This window comes from Antechinus flavipes, chromosome 1 (assembly GCF_016432865.1).
Source record: "Antechinus flavipes isolate AdamAnt ecotype Samford, QLD, Australia chromosome 1, AdamAnt_v2, whole genome shotgun sequence".
Classification (NCBI taxonomy): domain Eukaryota; kingdom Metazoa; phylum Chordata; class Mammalia; order Dasyuromorphia; family Dasyuridae; genus Antechinus; species Antechinus flavipes.
This window is the reverse complement of record NC_067398.1, coordinates 494,968,110-494,984,166: the sequence shown is the minus strand read 5'-3', so window position 1 is coordinate 494,984,166 and position 16,057 is coordinate 494,968,110. Positions and strand designations below refer to the sequence as shown.

At 33.8% G+C, this 16,057-nt stretch overlaps 1 protein-coding gene across 6 annotated transcripts in view; it reads right to left on the bottom strand.

Annotated features, from left to right (window-relative positions):
- TMEM241 (transmembrane protein 241) overlaps window positions 1-16,057 on the bottom strand; it is a 172,327-nt gene that overhangs the window by 150,435 nt on the left and 5,835 nt on the right. For 5 of the 6 annotated variants that reach the window (XM_051970343.1, XM_051970346.1, XM_051970345.1 and 2 more), the window contains exons 2-3: window positions 13,616-13,662; window positions 10,282-10,359 (exon numbers count right to left, since the gene is read on the bottom strand). In XM_051970343.1, the coding sequence (XP_051826303.1) occupies window positions 10,282-10,359; window positions 13,616-13,662 (125 nt within the window). The remainder of the gene's footprint in view (window positions 1-10,281; window positions 10,360-13,615; window positions 13,663-16,057) is intronic. The other variant, XM_051970347.1, reaches the window with a different exon arrangement.

Below are 16,057 nucleotides of genomic sequence, written 5' to 3'. Positions count from 1 at the left end.
TACATAAAACAATGCTACTCTTCTCAATGATTTTTTTTGTTTTGTAAAATAGTTTTTTTCATAAAATGTGTCATCTATGTTAACATATAGTGAGTTTATTATTGTTACTTTAAATGAATTATTTTTAGTCATCTTTAGTAGTATTTTCCCAATTATTTGTAAAGACAATTTTAGCATTTTTTGTTTTTTTCTTATTTAATATTTTTCCCAATTACATATAAAAATAACTAACTTTTTTCAAATTTTGAGTTTCAAATGCTCTCTTTCTCTCCCCACACCTCCCTTATTTAGAAGGCAATTTGATAAAGTTATACATGTGTAGTCATGCAAAACATTTTCATGTCATTCTATAAAAATAGAACAGACAAAAAAAAAACTAAGAAAAATAGAGAAAGCAAAGAAAAACATCTTTGATCTGTATTCAGGTTCTACCAGCTCTCTTTTCGGGAGATGGACCTTTTAGCATAAGTCCTATAGAATTGTCCTGTATCATTCTATTTCTAAGAATAGCTAAATTATTCATATTAGGACAATGTTTGTCATTTTCCTTTTCTGTCATATTAGCCAATCTTACAGGTATGAGATATAACTCAAATTTGTTTTAATTTATATTTTCTCATCAAAGGCAATTTAGAGCATTGTTATATAATTACAGATAGCTTTGATTACTTTCTCTAAACACTGCCTGTTTTTATCTTCTGACCATTTATCAATTAAAAAATGGCTCTTGTTTTTATAAATCTGATTCCGTTTTCTATATTTTGAGAAATGTCTGTATCAGGGAAACTCACTATAAAAATTGATTATTAACTATGTTATTTCCTTCCATCCTATTTTCCCCATTTATCCTGTTCCTTCTTCTTTTATTCATTCTCAAAAGTGTTTTGCTTTTGACTTTTACCTCTCCCAAACTCCCTCCCTTTCTATTACTTCTCCAACTTCTTCTCTGATCCCCTTCGCCTCCTACTTTCCTCTATAGTAAAACAGATATCAACACCCAACTGAGTGTGTACATTATATCATCTTTGAGCCAATTCTGATTAAAGTAAGGTTCATGGGCTCCTCTTTACCCCATTGTTTCCTCCACTGGAAAATCTCTTCAAGCCTCTTTTATATCAGATAAGTTTTCCCATTTTACCTTTCCTCTTTCCCTTCTCTCAGTTCATTCTTCCTTCTCATCCCTTAATTTTATTTTTTCAGATAATCATGACATCACATTCTACTCACAGTTCTGTTTTTGTCTATGTATATACTTCTTCTAATTGCCCTAATAAGAAAGTTTTTAGCTGTTAAAAATATCATTTTTCCCTTTAGGAATATATAAACAATTTAACCTCACTGAATCCTTTATGATTCCTCTTTTCTTTGTATGTTTCTTTTGCCCCGTGTATCTGAAAGTCAAATTTTCTATTCAACTCTGGTTTTTTCGGTGTATCAATATGTATGTATTTATTTATTTATTTTAAATTTAAATTTTATTTTATTTAATAATAACTTTATATTGACAGAATCCATGCCAGGGTAATTTTTTACAACATTATCCCTTGCACTCGCTTATGTTTCGATTTTTCCCCTCCCTCCCTTCACCCCCTCCCCAAGATGGCAAGCAGTCCTATATATTTAAGATATGTTGCAGTATATCCTAGATACAATACATGTTTGCAGAACCGAACAGTTCTCTTGTTGCACAGGGAGAATTGGATTCAGAAGATAAAAATAACTCGGGAAGAAAATCAAAAATGCAAATAGTTCACATTTGTTTCCCAGTGTTCCTTCTTTGGGTGTAGCTGCTTCTGTCCATCATTTATCCATTGAAACTCAGTTAGGTCTCTTTGTCATAGAATTCAACTTCCATCAAAATACATCCTCATACAATATCGTTGTCGAAGTGTATAATGATCTCCTGGTTCTGCTCATCTCATTTATCATCAGTCTATGTAGGTCTCTCCAAGCCTCTCTGTATTCATCCTGCTGGTCATTCCTTACAGGTTTTTTCATCAAGAATGTTTGAAAGTCCTCTATTTCATTGAATATCTATTTTTTTCTCCTGAAACTTTATACTTAACTTTTGCTTTGGTAGATGATTGTTGGTTGGAATCCTAACTTAGCATTCATTTTTACAAAATTTTGAGTTCTACATTTTTCTCGCTCCCTCTTCTCCCCCATCAGTTAATATTTTAAATTTTTTATCTGTTTTAATTTCTAATATTTCTGTTTTGTTCAGTCACTTCAGTCCTATCTGACTCCTTGTGATCCCATCTGAGGTTTTCTTGGAAAAGATACTAAAGTGCCTTGCCATTGTCTTCTCCAGCTCATTTTACAGATGAGGAAACTGAGGCAAGCAGGATTAAGTGTCTTGCCGAGGATCACCTGCTAAAAAATGGTAGGCCAGATCTGAACTGGAAGAGACTTTTCCTAATTCCAGGACCAGCCCTCTATCCACTGCACCAGCTGGCTGTCCCAATAACTAGAGTTTACATACCATGTCACAGTTTTCAATGGGCTTTAGCTATACTGTTTTATGATTTATCCTCATAACCAACATGAAAAAGACAGAGCAAGTATTTATTATTTTTATTCCCATTTTTCAGAAATTCATAGAAAGTTGTCCTGAAAGTAAAACTTTAGTGTATGGGTTTATCTAATATTTATATAAAGGACAGTGATAGGGCCAGGATCAGTATAGAGAAGCTCTGGATGAGAAAATGCTTACCAATGCTAATTTACCCCTACTTTTATTTTTTTATTTAATTTTTTTTTTATTCAGAGAAGTCACTTATCTGAAGTCACATCGCCACTATAGGTCACAGGTAAGTATTGAACCCAAATTTCTTCAACTCCAAGGTATTTAGCATACTATGCAAAATACCCAAAACAATATATATTTTTTAAAAAACTACTCAATTACTCTACCAATTGCTTTCAAATCTGAAATAAAGCAAATATTTAGAGAGGTCTCATCTAGCAGGAACAAGACACAGCCAGGCACATACACTAATCTCATATCTTCCACTTTAATCCCCTTTAAATGTATGTTTATCTCCAAGAAAACATAATATCTGTCTACTCTCATACCCAAGGGAGACTCAGTGTTCGTTTCTTCCTCAGATAAGATATCTGCTGCCTGATCCAAACTAGAATAGTTTGGGTTAAATATCCCAGGGTTAAATATCTAGGAGATTCTGGCCCCCAAGCTCCAAAGGCAGGCTGACCCAAAGAGATTAATTATAAAATGACCCAAAGAGAGATTCAGAAAGTTTAAGGGGCCCTAGCATATTTTATAGCTTTCTTGATTACCTCAAATCCTAATTGTTCCTTATAGGGCACTGTTTGGACGTTATTACCACTTTGGATTTATGTGCACATAAACACATTTTTAGTGCTGCAAATACTTGCATTGTGGCCTTCTAAGTTTTTACAGGTGAGCTGCAGGAAAACCAAGTGTGTTTTAAACCAGGGAGCTAGAATAAGTTAGTTGGCATGAATAATAAAACTGTTGTAATTGAGATGAGAACTAATTAAATTAAATCACTTGTTTTTCAAATAGAGCATGCATTATTGAGTGAACATCTGCTCCTTGAAAACACGCCGAAATTTATCCCTTCTTTTCTTGCCAGGCTCGGGGGTCTGAAATTTTAATAAATTCCTCATATTCTACTGACACCTAGTGGATTTTGACAGTTCTTTCTAAACAAGAAAAATAACAAGACTATACTAAGACTACAATCAGGGTCAATTTGTATAAAGGAAACAGCCCTCTCCTTTTTTACGTCTCCCAATAATATCTGGCACATTTTATCCCTCAATCTCATTTCTTTTCTCATTTCTTTTCTCATTTCTTGCTTCTTGGCTCCTCATTTCATTTTCTTCACTCAGAACCATATTTCCTTGATAACAACCTACTTAAATTAGAAAAGAGTTAAAATATTACTACGGAGCCCAAATCATCTTGTAATCCACCCAAGGTAGAGGATGGGAACAGACATAACAATTAAGCACCAAAAAAAAAAGAAGCTTGGTTAGTCTTGGGCTAAGAAAAATTTCCATCTTAGAGGAGAATTCTGCTCCTAAGAACTTCTTCCAAATACCTGGGAGAAATCCTGAAGGAGCCTTCTTTGCCTTCATTCCCTCCAAATTCTATCCACAGTAACTGGTGTTTTTATAGAGCTCTAAAGTTTCCAAAATATAAAAAATGTATATCACTTGAGCCTAACAGTCCTGCCAAAGGGTAAATGAAAATGTGATATTAAGAAATCTAAGTTCACTAGTTACTAAAATGGATGAAACAGAATAATTAAGAAAGGAAGGTGCAACTCTTTATTAATATAAAGAGAAACATAAAGAGAATATTGGCAAATAAGAGTTCTTTTATATATACATATATACACTCACACACAAAAATGATATCATCAATGAAGTAACATATAATATCTGTAATACTCTTAGGACAGAGTGACTTTTGATATTAGTTTTGTTAAAGTTTCTTGAAGAAAAAAAATTTTTTAGGTTAAAATAGAAGTTTCTCTCACCTAACAAGAAGGTGGGACAAGATAAAACAGTCATTCAGAATATGGACTCTAATAATAGGTCCAATAGTCTCATAAATAAAATGACATTGTGCCTAATCCACTAATGATAAGGCCACTGAAGTGCTAAAACCATGCTTTGGATCCTCCACTGCAATTCAGCAAGTACTACATATAATGGTATAAATGAAAGAGTGCTTTTCTTGAAGTCAGAAGGCCCTGGGTTCAAATTCTGCCTCAGTACTTACTTGCTAAGGGACTATGAACAACCACTTTCACATTCCATTTCCTCATATGAAAAATGGGGACAATAATAGCAATAATAATATTGAGATAATGGATGTAAAACTTTGTGAAATTTTATAAAGTTCTATATAAATCTGAGCTCTTATTGATTGCTACATACAGTGCTGAGTTATAGGAATTTGTTGTTATTCACTCATTTCGGTCATATCCGACTCTTCATGACCCCATTTGGTAAATGATTGGTAAAGATATTGGAGTGATTTGTCATTTCTTTTTCCAACTCATTTCATAGACAAAGAAACTGAGGCAAACAGGCTTAAGTAACTTGCTCCAAACATACAGTTAATGTCTGAGGTTGGATTTCAACTCAGGGAGATGAATCCTCCTGACTACAGGGCCAGCAGTCACTTTATCCACTGTCCTACCTAGCTGCCCCTCTAAATTCTAGGGGCTATTATCCTAGACATAAAATAGTCTCTCGACACAAAGTCAAGGGGAATAGGGTGGGAATAGTGTACACCAGGTCCACCAAGCAAGTACAAGATGAAACAGGAGAAAGTACAAACCAGAAAGGACACAGGGAAGAATTCCTATGGTATAGGGGTAGTAAGTACCCTAGCCTAGTAGAATACTAGTAATACTCTGCATTACAGACAAGAGGAGTGAAAATTAAGGAAGGAGGTCAGTCTGTGAAAAGGCAAGAGACAAGAGAAGGAATTTCAAACTTGGGAAGCAGTGACAGGAATACAGAGTTTGAAAAAAGAAGTAATATGAAAAAAATCTGGAAAGGTAGGTAGGAAAGTTGTTAAAGGCTTTAAATACTAAATGAAGGAGTTTGTGTTTTAACAAATAAATAGCTTGTGAAATAAAAAGGATTTGATTACCCTTACAATACTGTATGTCAGGTATTATAATAATTGTTATTATACTAGACACGATAGGGAGAAGACTGAAGTTTTCGATTTGAGCAGGAGAATGATGTCATATTTTTCCATTGCAGGAAACATCTAACGATGGCTGAAAATAAGGAGAATTTAGGAAATGCCTTCCCCACTTCTAGAAGGGGGCCCCTTATTAGACAATGGGGAAGAGCTGAGCAAAAGGGAAAGTTGAACAAATAAACAAAGTGATGAAGGAATATCAGAGAAAAGAAGGAAAAGGGAGAGAAAATGGGGTCTTGGGAATCAGTAAAGGAAAACAAGAGTAATGGAAATCCACTTGGGAAAATAGAAATAAAGAGGAAAAAAACAAACAAAAAATAAAACAAAACATGAATTCCTATAATGTGAAAAGGTTGAGGGTGAAATGATAAGGATATGTATCCCAGTAACTTCTTTCCTTTCACAAAAGTACCCGGACCTCAGTTGTAAAAATGTCATGTCAGAATATGGATTCAGGAGCCAGAGACTAGAGCCACTGGGGCAACATTGGTGCTATAGCTCCCACTGGGGCCCCAGATGTTGAAAACTGGAGATGCTCTTGCTCAGGTGAGCCCAGCCTAGTCTTTACTCAGATCCGGGTATCAGACACTGGAAGGGGAAGAAGTACAGTTAGCTTTTCCATATTCATATTGTAATTTTCCCCAAACTGTTTTGATATATCTGGGCAAGAAATTAAATGGGAATTTTGGGGAGTTTTGAGGAAGCCACAAACTATACTCAAAGGCTAGCAGATGATGCAGTAAAAGTTTAGAAACTCAGAAATGCACAAAATATATGCATAGTATCATAGAATTTCAACATATTTTATCTTTTAATACCATAATAATTCAGATTCCCTGGTACAGAGGAAGGGCCAAAAAGTTTTACACAGATTTTCCAAATCAAGGAGTGCCATTTCCCTCACTCCTGTGATATGGAAGGAGTAACTGCATTTTGTTCCCAATCATCAGGGGATATGTTACAGATACTGTCCCCCTAGATTGAGTGGAAATCACTGTAGCACTATTTAGTATAAAGAGACCAACAAAAGCATCATGAGTCCCCCATGACAAATGAGACACATTATGTTAAAACATTTCTCCAAAAGACATGGGCAACACAAAAACTTATACCAAATTCATGCATCTCTGTTCTGTTGGCCTTTGTTAATAATATTAATAATAATAATCAAAATCCGGGAAGATTTGTATGAACTGATGCAAATGAATTGATTAAAACCTGGAGACTACTATATACACTATAACAGGTACGTTGTTCAACTATGAAAGATTTATCTACTCTGATCAATACAATGATCCATGACAATTACAAAGGATTCATGAGGATAAAAGTTATCCACCTCCAGAGAGAGATGAACTCCGAGTGCAAATTGAAGCATTTTTTCTTTTCTTTTTCTTTTTCTTTTTTTTTTTTTTTTTTTTTGGCTTTCTTTTTTACAACATGGCTAACATCAAAGTATGTTTTGCTTTATTTTGCATGTATAATAAGAATCAAATTGCTTGCCTTCCCAATGAATGAGGAACCGAAAGGAGAGGGTGAATTTGAAATTCAAAGTTTAAAAATGAATGTTAAAAAAAAGATAATCACACAATCATAAGACCTATGCCACCAAAACAGGCAGGATTATTTCTATGAAATACTAATAAAATTCAAACTTATTTACACCATCATTATCTAGTGGACACCTCAAACAGTTTGTCAAAGAGATATAAAACTACAAGTCTGACCACATCACTCAATAAGCACCCAATAAACTCTAGAATCAAATATAAACTTCTGTATTTGGTATTTAAAGCCCTTCATAATCTAACCTTAACAATTTTCTAGACTTATTTACAAGTTACTTTCCATTGCATACTGTGCAGCCCAACCAAATTGGCTTTTTGACTATTTGTCATATACTCTGTTATTTAATCTCCATATTTTTGTCCTAATTGTTCCTTCAAAATATCTTGTATCTCTTGCATAAATTCATTTTGTTATGTGTTGACTTCCTTGCTTAGAATGTAAATTTCTTACATGCAGAAAGTTTCATTTTTGAGTTTGGATTCCTAACATATTACATGGTACCTGGAACATAGTAGATGCCTAATAAAAATCTGTTGTTTGTATGATGATTGTATAGTTTTTAAGGAAAGTAGATTTTAGCTATAAAGTAAACAACTGATTACTTTTTATTCTAGGAGTATAAGCAGGCCTCCAATTAACTAACTGGCTAATTGTTCTTGCCTATTAGTATTTTAGCTATTAGTTTGGGATTTTTAGTCAAGACATATGTTGATGGTTTTTTAGCAAGGTCCCCTGATAGAAAATTACAGAAGCTTCTGTTTGATCAGTTGGCAAACTTCTTTCACAAAGTGGAGAAGAGAAACTTAGCTAAAATCACAGCTTCAACTCTATTAGCATTTGTGTTAAGTCAATACAATTTCTCTCACTTTGAAATAATTTTCTTTCTCATTAGAATGGTTGAAAAGTACTAAAACTTTTTTTTTTTAGTGGAAAGAGACTAAAAGCAATTTTTGAGTTCTGAGTAATTATAGCAAATTATTTTTAAAGAATTATATGTAAATTTCAAGTGGGTTGAGAATACAGGTTCTATAGGACTAATTCTTCCATTTTCATTCAGGACAAATTGTCAAATAAATCTCAACATCATTATAACTTTAAAATATTGTTGACTACATCCATTTAAGTCACAATAGGTCACAGTATGATCAGCTCAAAAGTGCATAACTATTTCTGCAAGGAATTGAACATATGTTAGAAAAATCACGTTAAAAGTTCTCCAAGGATTTGGCAACCACAGCAGCTGCTATACAACAACAACAACAAATGTGGCCAAAGAAACAGCGGTATCTTTCCTAAAACAGAAGGCTCTGTGATATATCCAGGATTAGGTGCTAATGACCAACAGCCTTGGCAAATAAGCCTGAAAGGAAAATGATTCAGACAAGAGTCACTTTTATGGAATCAGGATTATATGTGGCCAGAGGCTGACTCATATTTGCAAATCTTACATATTTTCAACATATTAATAATTGGACCATTCAAAAAGAGAAAACTGATTTTAAAATAAAAAAACATCAACCTTAGAATCAAACTTAGCTGTAGTTTCCTTGATTACACCTTTAAAACCTATTGGGATATGACCACAAATTTCTAGGGAGAATTAACACTGATTTTTATAGGTTGGAACCAGTTTTCTCTCTGTAATTAAGTGTTTTCTCTATAGCAATTTGTTCCACAAGATTTTATTTTCCAAGGAATTCTGAATGTTTATTGTGACATATGAAGCTCCCTGAAAGACAATAGTAAAAATGTAATGCTATGATAGTGTTCTTTTAGAGGGCAAATAACTTCATGTGAAAGCCCTGTGCTTGACTTCTGTTCATCAATTTTCTTTAACATTAGTGCTTTCCCCCTGAGATTATATCCAGTTTATTCTGTCTATATTTCTCTGCATGCTATCTTCTCCATTAGACTGTGAGTCCTTGAAAACAAGGACTATTTTTTGTTACTGGGCATTATTTTCATAGCTTTACCCTAGTTATGTGGATACTAATAAAAGAATGGGTTTTGCTAGAATGGGGAAAAGTGAAAGAACTTAAAGGAGATTTTCTAGTTAGTGAAAAATATTATGAATCCTAAGATATTTTAACAAATAAGTTTTAAAAACAGGTTATAATCATTGCATCAGTATGTTATACATCATCTTAAACTGTGATTCACAACCCCAAAATTATGATTAATTATCAGTAAGTGTGTGATTTGTTTATCTATTTCATATACTTATATACCTGGAATCACCTAAAAATTTCTCAGGCAAAAAGCTTTAAGAGGTCCTGTTCTTCAGCATATTTCAGTTATGAGTTATCCTATATGTCAGAAAAAACTCAAACCATTATATTTTTAAAAAATCAAAGTCAAATGAAAAATCTAAGAATGAAATATGTTTTTAAAAATTAAAAACTTATGAATGGATGCCCATCAATTGGAGAATGGCTGGGTAAATTGTGGTATATGAATGTTATGGAATATTATTGTTCTGTAAGAAATGACCAGCAGGATGAATACAGAGAGGACTGGCGAGACTTACATGAACTGATGCTAAGTGAGATGAGCAGAACCAGGAGATCATTATACACTTCGACAACGATATTGTATGAGGACATATTTTGATGGAAGGGGATTCCTTTGACAAAGAGACCTGAGTTTCAATTGATAAATGACGGACAAAAGCAGCTACACCCAAAGAAAGAACACTGGGAAACGAATGTGAACTATCTGCATTTTTGGTTTTTTTCCCGGGTTATTTATACCTTCTGAATCCAATTCTCCCTATGCAACAAGAGAACTGTTCAGTTCTGCAAACATATATTGTATCTAGGATATACTGCAACATATCCAACATATAAAGGACTGCTTGCCATCTAGGGGAGGGGGTGGAGGGAGGAAGGGAAAAAAAAAATTGGAACAGAAACGAGTGTCAATATAAAGTAATTATTAAATAAAAATTAATTAAAAAAATTAAAAACTTATGAATTATGCAAGGATAGAATTCACTGTACCTGGAATTGCTGTTGATCTCCACCCATCCCAGCTTCCAAGAAATGTGAAGCAAAAGTCCACCAATTAATGTCTGCCACCTGAAATAATACAGTTATCAATAGAAATATCACAGAGGATAAGATTACTATTATAAAACATGCTGACTACACTCCAAGAACATTTACAGACAAGTATCAATGCAAACACATTGAATTATTTTACAAATATGAATTTCCTTCCTTGAAAGAGTCCAATGCCTCTTTTAAGGGAATGCACAGCCAAAAAGAGAATAGTTTCCTATGTAATTTATAATTTTAAGCATATTTTATAAAACATACTGTCTACAATCCAAAAACATTCACAGACTAGCATCAAATGCAAACACATTGAATTATTTTACAAAAATGAATTTCCTTCCTTGAAAGAATCCAATGACTCTTTCAAAGGAATGCATAGCCAGAAAAAGAATAGTTTCCTATGTAATTCATAATTTTAGGCATAGTTTAAGTTTTTTAAAAGAGGCTGTTGGTGGTACTGTAGCTAGAACACTGAGTTAGGAGTTCAAATTTGGCCTCAGACACTTACTAGCTATTTTGACCCTTCCTCAGTTTCCTCAACTATAAAATCAAAACAATACTAGCATCTACCTCACAAGATTGTTGTGAGGATTAAGTAAGATATTATTTGTTGGAAACAATAATAACAAAGTATTATTGAAAACACTTAGCACAATACCTGGCACATAGTAGACAATAAATGCTTATTCTCTTCTGCCCCCATTTTATATTTGAAGTCACCACACAGAAAATTTTCATGATCATCAGTTCTGTCAAGCACAAGACTAGAAATCTATTGCATTTATGGTAGTCATTTTTTACACGCTACTTAATATCTGGAACTTAACAAAGTTCCTAATGCCACATTTTCCAAGTATATTAGAGTGTTTTCCCCTAGTAGATTTTTTCGATAAGCATAGGTAACATATTCCTTTTTTTTTTTTAAACCATCACATGGAATAAAAAATATTCAGGTTTTTAGAATACGTCTACTTTTGAAGAACCCAATTCTTTCAAATTTCAAAACAAAATTTAAGAGATCCTTCTACAATCTCTAAACCCACAGCATTCTGCAAGCTAATTTTCAGGAGTAAAAGCAAATGTCAGGGAACATAAAAGGGCAAAAAAGGACACAAATTGGCATCTGAGTTTTGCCTTTTGCTTATTCCTCCAAACTGAGCTGGTGCAAATAGTTTAAAGCCAAAGCTTCAAAGTTTAGTAAATCATGTTCTGTGCACCAAAACTCAACAGAACATTACAATTTTTGGTCACTGGGCTATGTTCAAATACAAATCATATTTAATGTGGATCTCCTCTAGTAAAAACATAAATAGTTCTCCTTGTAATAACTTAAGTAGTAAATGCTTAATAAATATGCATTGGTTAGCTGATTGCTAATTGTTACATACTGGACTTAAGGACTAGGGACCTAAAAAGTCAATTATTGTGGGGTTTTGTTTTGTTTTTACTGCCATATGCCTACAGATTTGTGGGTCCCTAAAAACTAAATGACTTCCTCACCACAGAAATATTCCATTCTACATAAGACTACAGCTCCATAAGATAGTCCTACATCAGTGATTCTTTTGCTTCATTATGGCATGAAAGTGCCCTTAGGTTTCTGAAGAACAGAAGATTAATCTGAAGAACAGATTAAAAAGGCTTTGAATGGGGGCCTAGCTTTGCACTGTTTATCACCTGAGGTCTAATTGAATTAAATTCTAAGGTCTTCAAAATATTCACCACAATAACTTGTGAAGACCCATTAACAAGGATGCAGTGACATATAGGTGGAGGGATTACTTACAAGATGAAACCATGGATCTCCTGAAATATTGTTAAATCCATAATATTAGACTTCTTTTGAAGGATCCATATTCTTAATTCTCAATTGTGCAAACTCTTTACTTATTCTTTTCAATCAATCAATAAACACCCATTAAGCTCCTATCCATGCTACTATTCTAAACTCTGAGAATACAAAATGAGGCAAAGGAAAGTTTCTGTCCTCACAGAGCCTATAATTTGAGGGACACAACATTCAAACATCTGGCTACCCAAGGAAATCCTGGAGGAACCCAGAATCCTCCCCAAGGTTCCTGGAATGAGAACTTGATATAAAATGTCAAGGCTAAATGCAGAAGCTCCAGGGCAACTTGGAGATTTAGGGTATGACCTCTAGAACCTAGTGGGATAGTGCTTAAGATTTTAGCACTAAGTTCTAAGAACCACTTAAAATTCTAGAGTATTATTACTATGCCAAGAATTGCATTGGAAAAAAGTATTAAAGATTAGCATTTTCCACTGGGCTTAATTTGTCCATCTGATATCAATTACCTAACCTCCAATCAACAAATAATAACTCACACCTATGTCAATCAATAGCCATTTATATAATAGCCCATGAACTGAAAATGTGATTTAACCAGGGAAGTTAACTCCTAGCAAGAAGCCTCCTTGACGAGGGCAGATAAAAACTTACTCTGCAATGTGAGAGTTACTTGAGGTAACTTGCCCAGGATCACCAAGTCATTTTATATCAACGGTATGATTTAAATCTAAATCTTCTTACCTTCAAGACCAGCTCTCTCCTCTAAATTACACTGTGTCTCTTATTAAGAAGACAAAAATAAAAATGAAGCAGTCCCTGCCCCCAGGGGCTTTTTTTAAAAAGAGGAAATATCATGGCCACACAAAATAAAGTCACTGAAGTAGAGTAGAAGTATTTGTTGGGGAGAGAGAGATCAGGTCTCACACAGAAAGATGGACCTGAGTTTTTGTCTCATGACTATTTACAAAGCACATGCTATCTGTAGCATTCGTCTCAGTCCCACAGTTTATTCACAAATACAGAATATTCTTACCAAAAAATGTTGTGGGCAGCATCTTTGGTGTTGGCAAGGTCCATTATGAAAACTGAATGACTTTTTTTATCTGGCCCAGTGAATAACTGAGGGATGAGTTTTATTCTCCAGTTTTAGTCTTTCTTGTAGCACCATCAGATATCATCATCATTCATTGAATTTACTGTTACTGAGTCTTTTTTTTTTTTTTTTTGGTCATGTTTTTTCAGTTTCTACTTCTACTTTTTATTTCCTACTTCTACTAATTTTACAGATGAGGAAACTGAGATAAACAGGGTTGAGTGACTTGTCCAGGGTCACTTGTTATTAAGTATCTGAAGCCAGATTTACATTTAGTAAAATAAAGTCTTCCTGATTCCAAGCCATATGCTCTACTGCACTATGGCGCCACCTGACTGACATGTTTCATACAAATGTATTTAAGGGGTACTTACCCTTGGAATAAGGTGGGGTAGGTGAATTTCAAGACAGACAGGACATACTGAAAAACAAAAACAAAGTTCGCAAATATTATAAACCTCTCACATGCTATATGGAAATCCTTTGATCTGTGATTTCTGCCCTAATGAAGAAACATCCTCTAGACTGTGGGAACTGAGTCCGCACCACAACATAGCATTTTCGCTCTCTGTTGTTGTTTGTTTGCATTTTCTTTTCTTTCTCAGTTTTTTTTTTCCCTTTCTGATCTGATTTTTCTTGAGCATCAAGATAATTGTATAAATATGTATACATATATTGGATTTAACATATATTTTAACATATTGAACATGTATTGGATTAGGGAAAAATTGGAACACAAGGCTTTGCAAGGGTCAATGCTGAAAAATTATCCATGCATATGTTTTGTAAATAAAAAGTTTTAATAATTAATTTATTACTTAAAAAAGAAAAAGAAAGAAAGAAACTTCCTCTACTAACATAGGCTGGTATCCTCCCTATAACTTACAATCTTAAAAGCATTGTCTAGAGCACTGAACCTCTAAATTGCTTGACCAAAATAACCCAGTTAGTATATGTCAGAGGTAGAAGTTGAACTCAGGTCTTTATTCCTGCAAAGTCCAGCTCTATCTTCTATAGCATATTCCTCTTACAACATTTCTATCCTATTGTTGAACCTCATACAAAAACCCAAAAGTTCAAATAATCAGTCCCCTTCATTTAGACACATTCAAATACTCCCAGAAAAAAGCAGGGTAAAAATCAAGGAAATGGATCTTCCTCCACAAACTGTTATTGAGCTCTTTTTAGTTGTGTCCAACTCTTCTTGATTTTATCTGAGTTTTTGTTTGTTTTGTTTTTGGCAAAAATACTGAAAGTTTGCAATGTCCTCTAGTTTCTTTTATAAATGAAGAAACAGACAAACAGGGTTAAGTGACTTGTCCAGGGTCACACAGCCAGTGTGTGTCAGGGTCACATTTGAACTCAGGTCTTCTTCACTTCAGGCCCATGGTTTGTCCACTGTGGCCCCTACCTACCTCTGGACAAAGCAAAACAATAACTATGTAACAGCTACATAAATATAAGAACCAACTGGAAGAGAAAATGCAAAAATGCATCTTACCCTTCTTTATAGAGGTGAAAGACTATGGGTAGAACAGAGTATGTCCTGCTACATTTGATTAATGGTGTTGCTTAGCTTTGATGAACTGCTTTTTTTCCCCTCCTTTTCATTCTTTGTAAAAAGGAACCATTCTTAGGGAAAGGGAAGAGTCAAGGATATACCTGGAAATGCAGTTGACAAAGTAAAAGATAATGATTTTTTTTAATTTAAATTACTCTAAATTAATTTTTAAAAAATTTATTAATTAAGTTAAATTGAAATTAATTTATTTTTAAAATTTTAAAAATAAAAACTAAAAAAAAATTAAAATTTTAAAAATAAAAAATAATAAATTGTACCCCAAGGAAATCATAAAGAAGGGAAAAGGACCCATATGTGCAAAAATGTTTATAGCAGCTCTTTCTGTGGTAGCAAAGAATTGAAAAAGGAGTGGATGCCCAAAAATTGGGAATGATAGAACAAGTTGTGGTACATGAAGGTAATGGAATATTATTATTCTATAAAAAAAATGATGAACAAGCTGATTATAGAAAGGCCTGAAAAGATTTACATGAACTGATGCTAAGTGAAATAAGCAGAACCAGGAATACATTGTATACAACAACAGCAAGAATAAGCAATGATTAACTATGAAAGGCTTGATTTTTCTCAATAGTTCAGTGATCCAAAGGAATCTCAATAGACTTTGGACAGAAAATGCCATCTGCATTCAGAAAAAAGAACCAAGGAGACTGGATGTAAATCAACCCATGCTATGTTCACTTCTTTTTTCTGCTGTTTTATTTTTTTTTAATCTCTCCCATGGTTACTCATTTATTCTGATTTTTCTCTCTCAGCACAATTCATAAAATAGTGTGTATTAAAAATAAGGTTTTTTAAAAAAGAAGTTTATAGACTTTAGATCAAGAACTGCTGGCCTAGAGAAAGGCAGACCTGGTTTTTGTCTTGGCCCTAATTCCTTGCCATAATTTCTCCCCAAGGTTTAGCCATGTACTAGCCATGTAATCCATGCTTCAGCATTAAACAGAGTAGTGAGGATTTGGTCTTCCCACAGACATCTCCCAATCAGTGCCCCGTGATTGATCCTTTTTTTAATTAAACCCTTTATTGACCCTACTGGACACAAGAAATGCTGGTTTAAAAGAGAAATATAATAGGGAAAAAGCAAACAGAAATTCCAATCTTTCTATGTCATAAAAACATTAGGATGGGCCATTTTTCATTAAAAAAAATACTATTGGTACAAATGAAATTCTTAGACAATATGATATGAATTATAGTGAACAGAAACAGCTAGTCACAGCCTATTGAATTC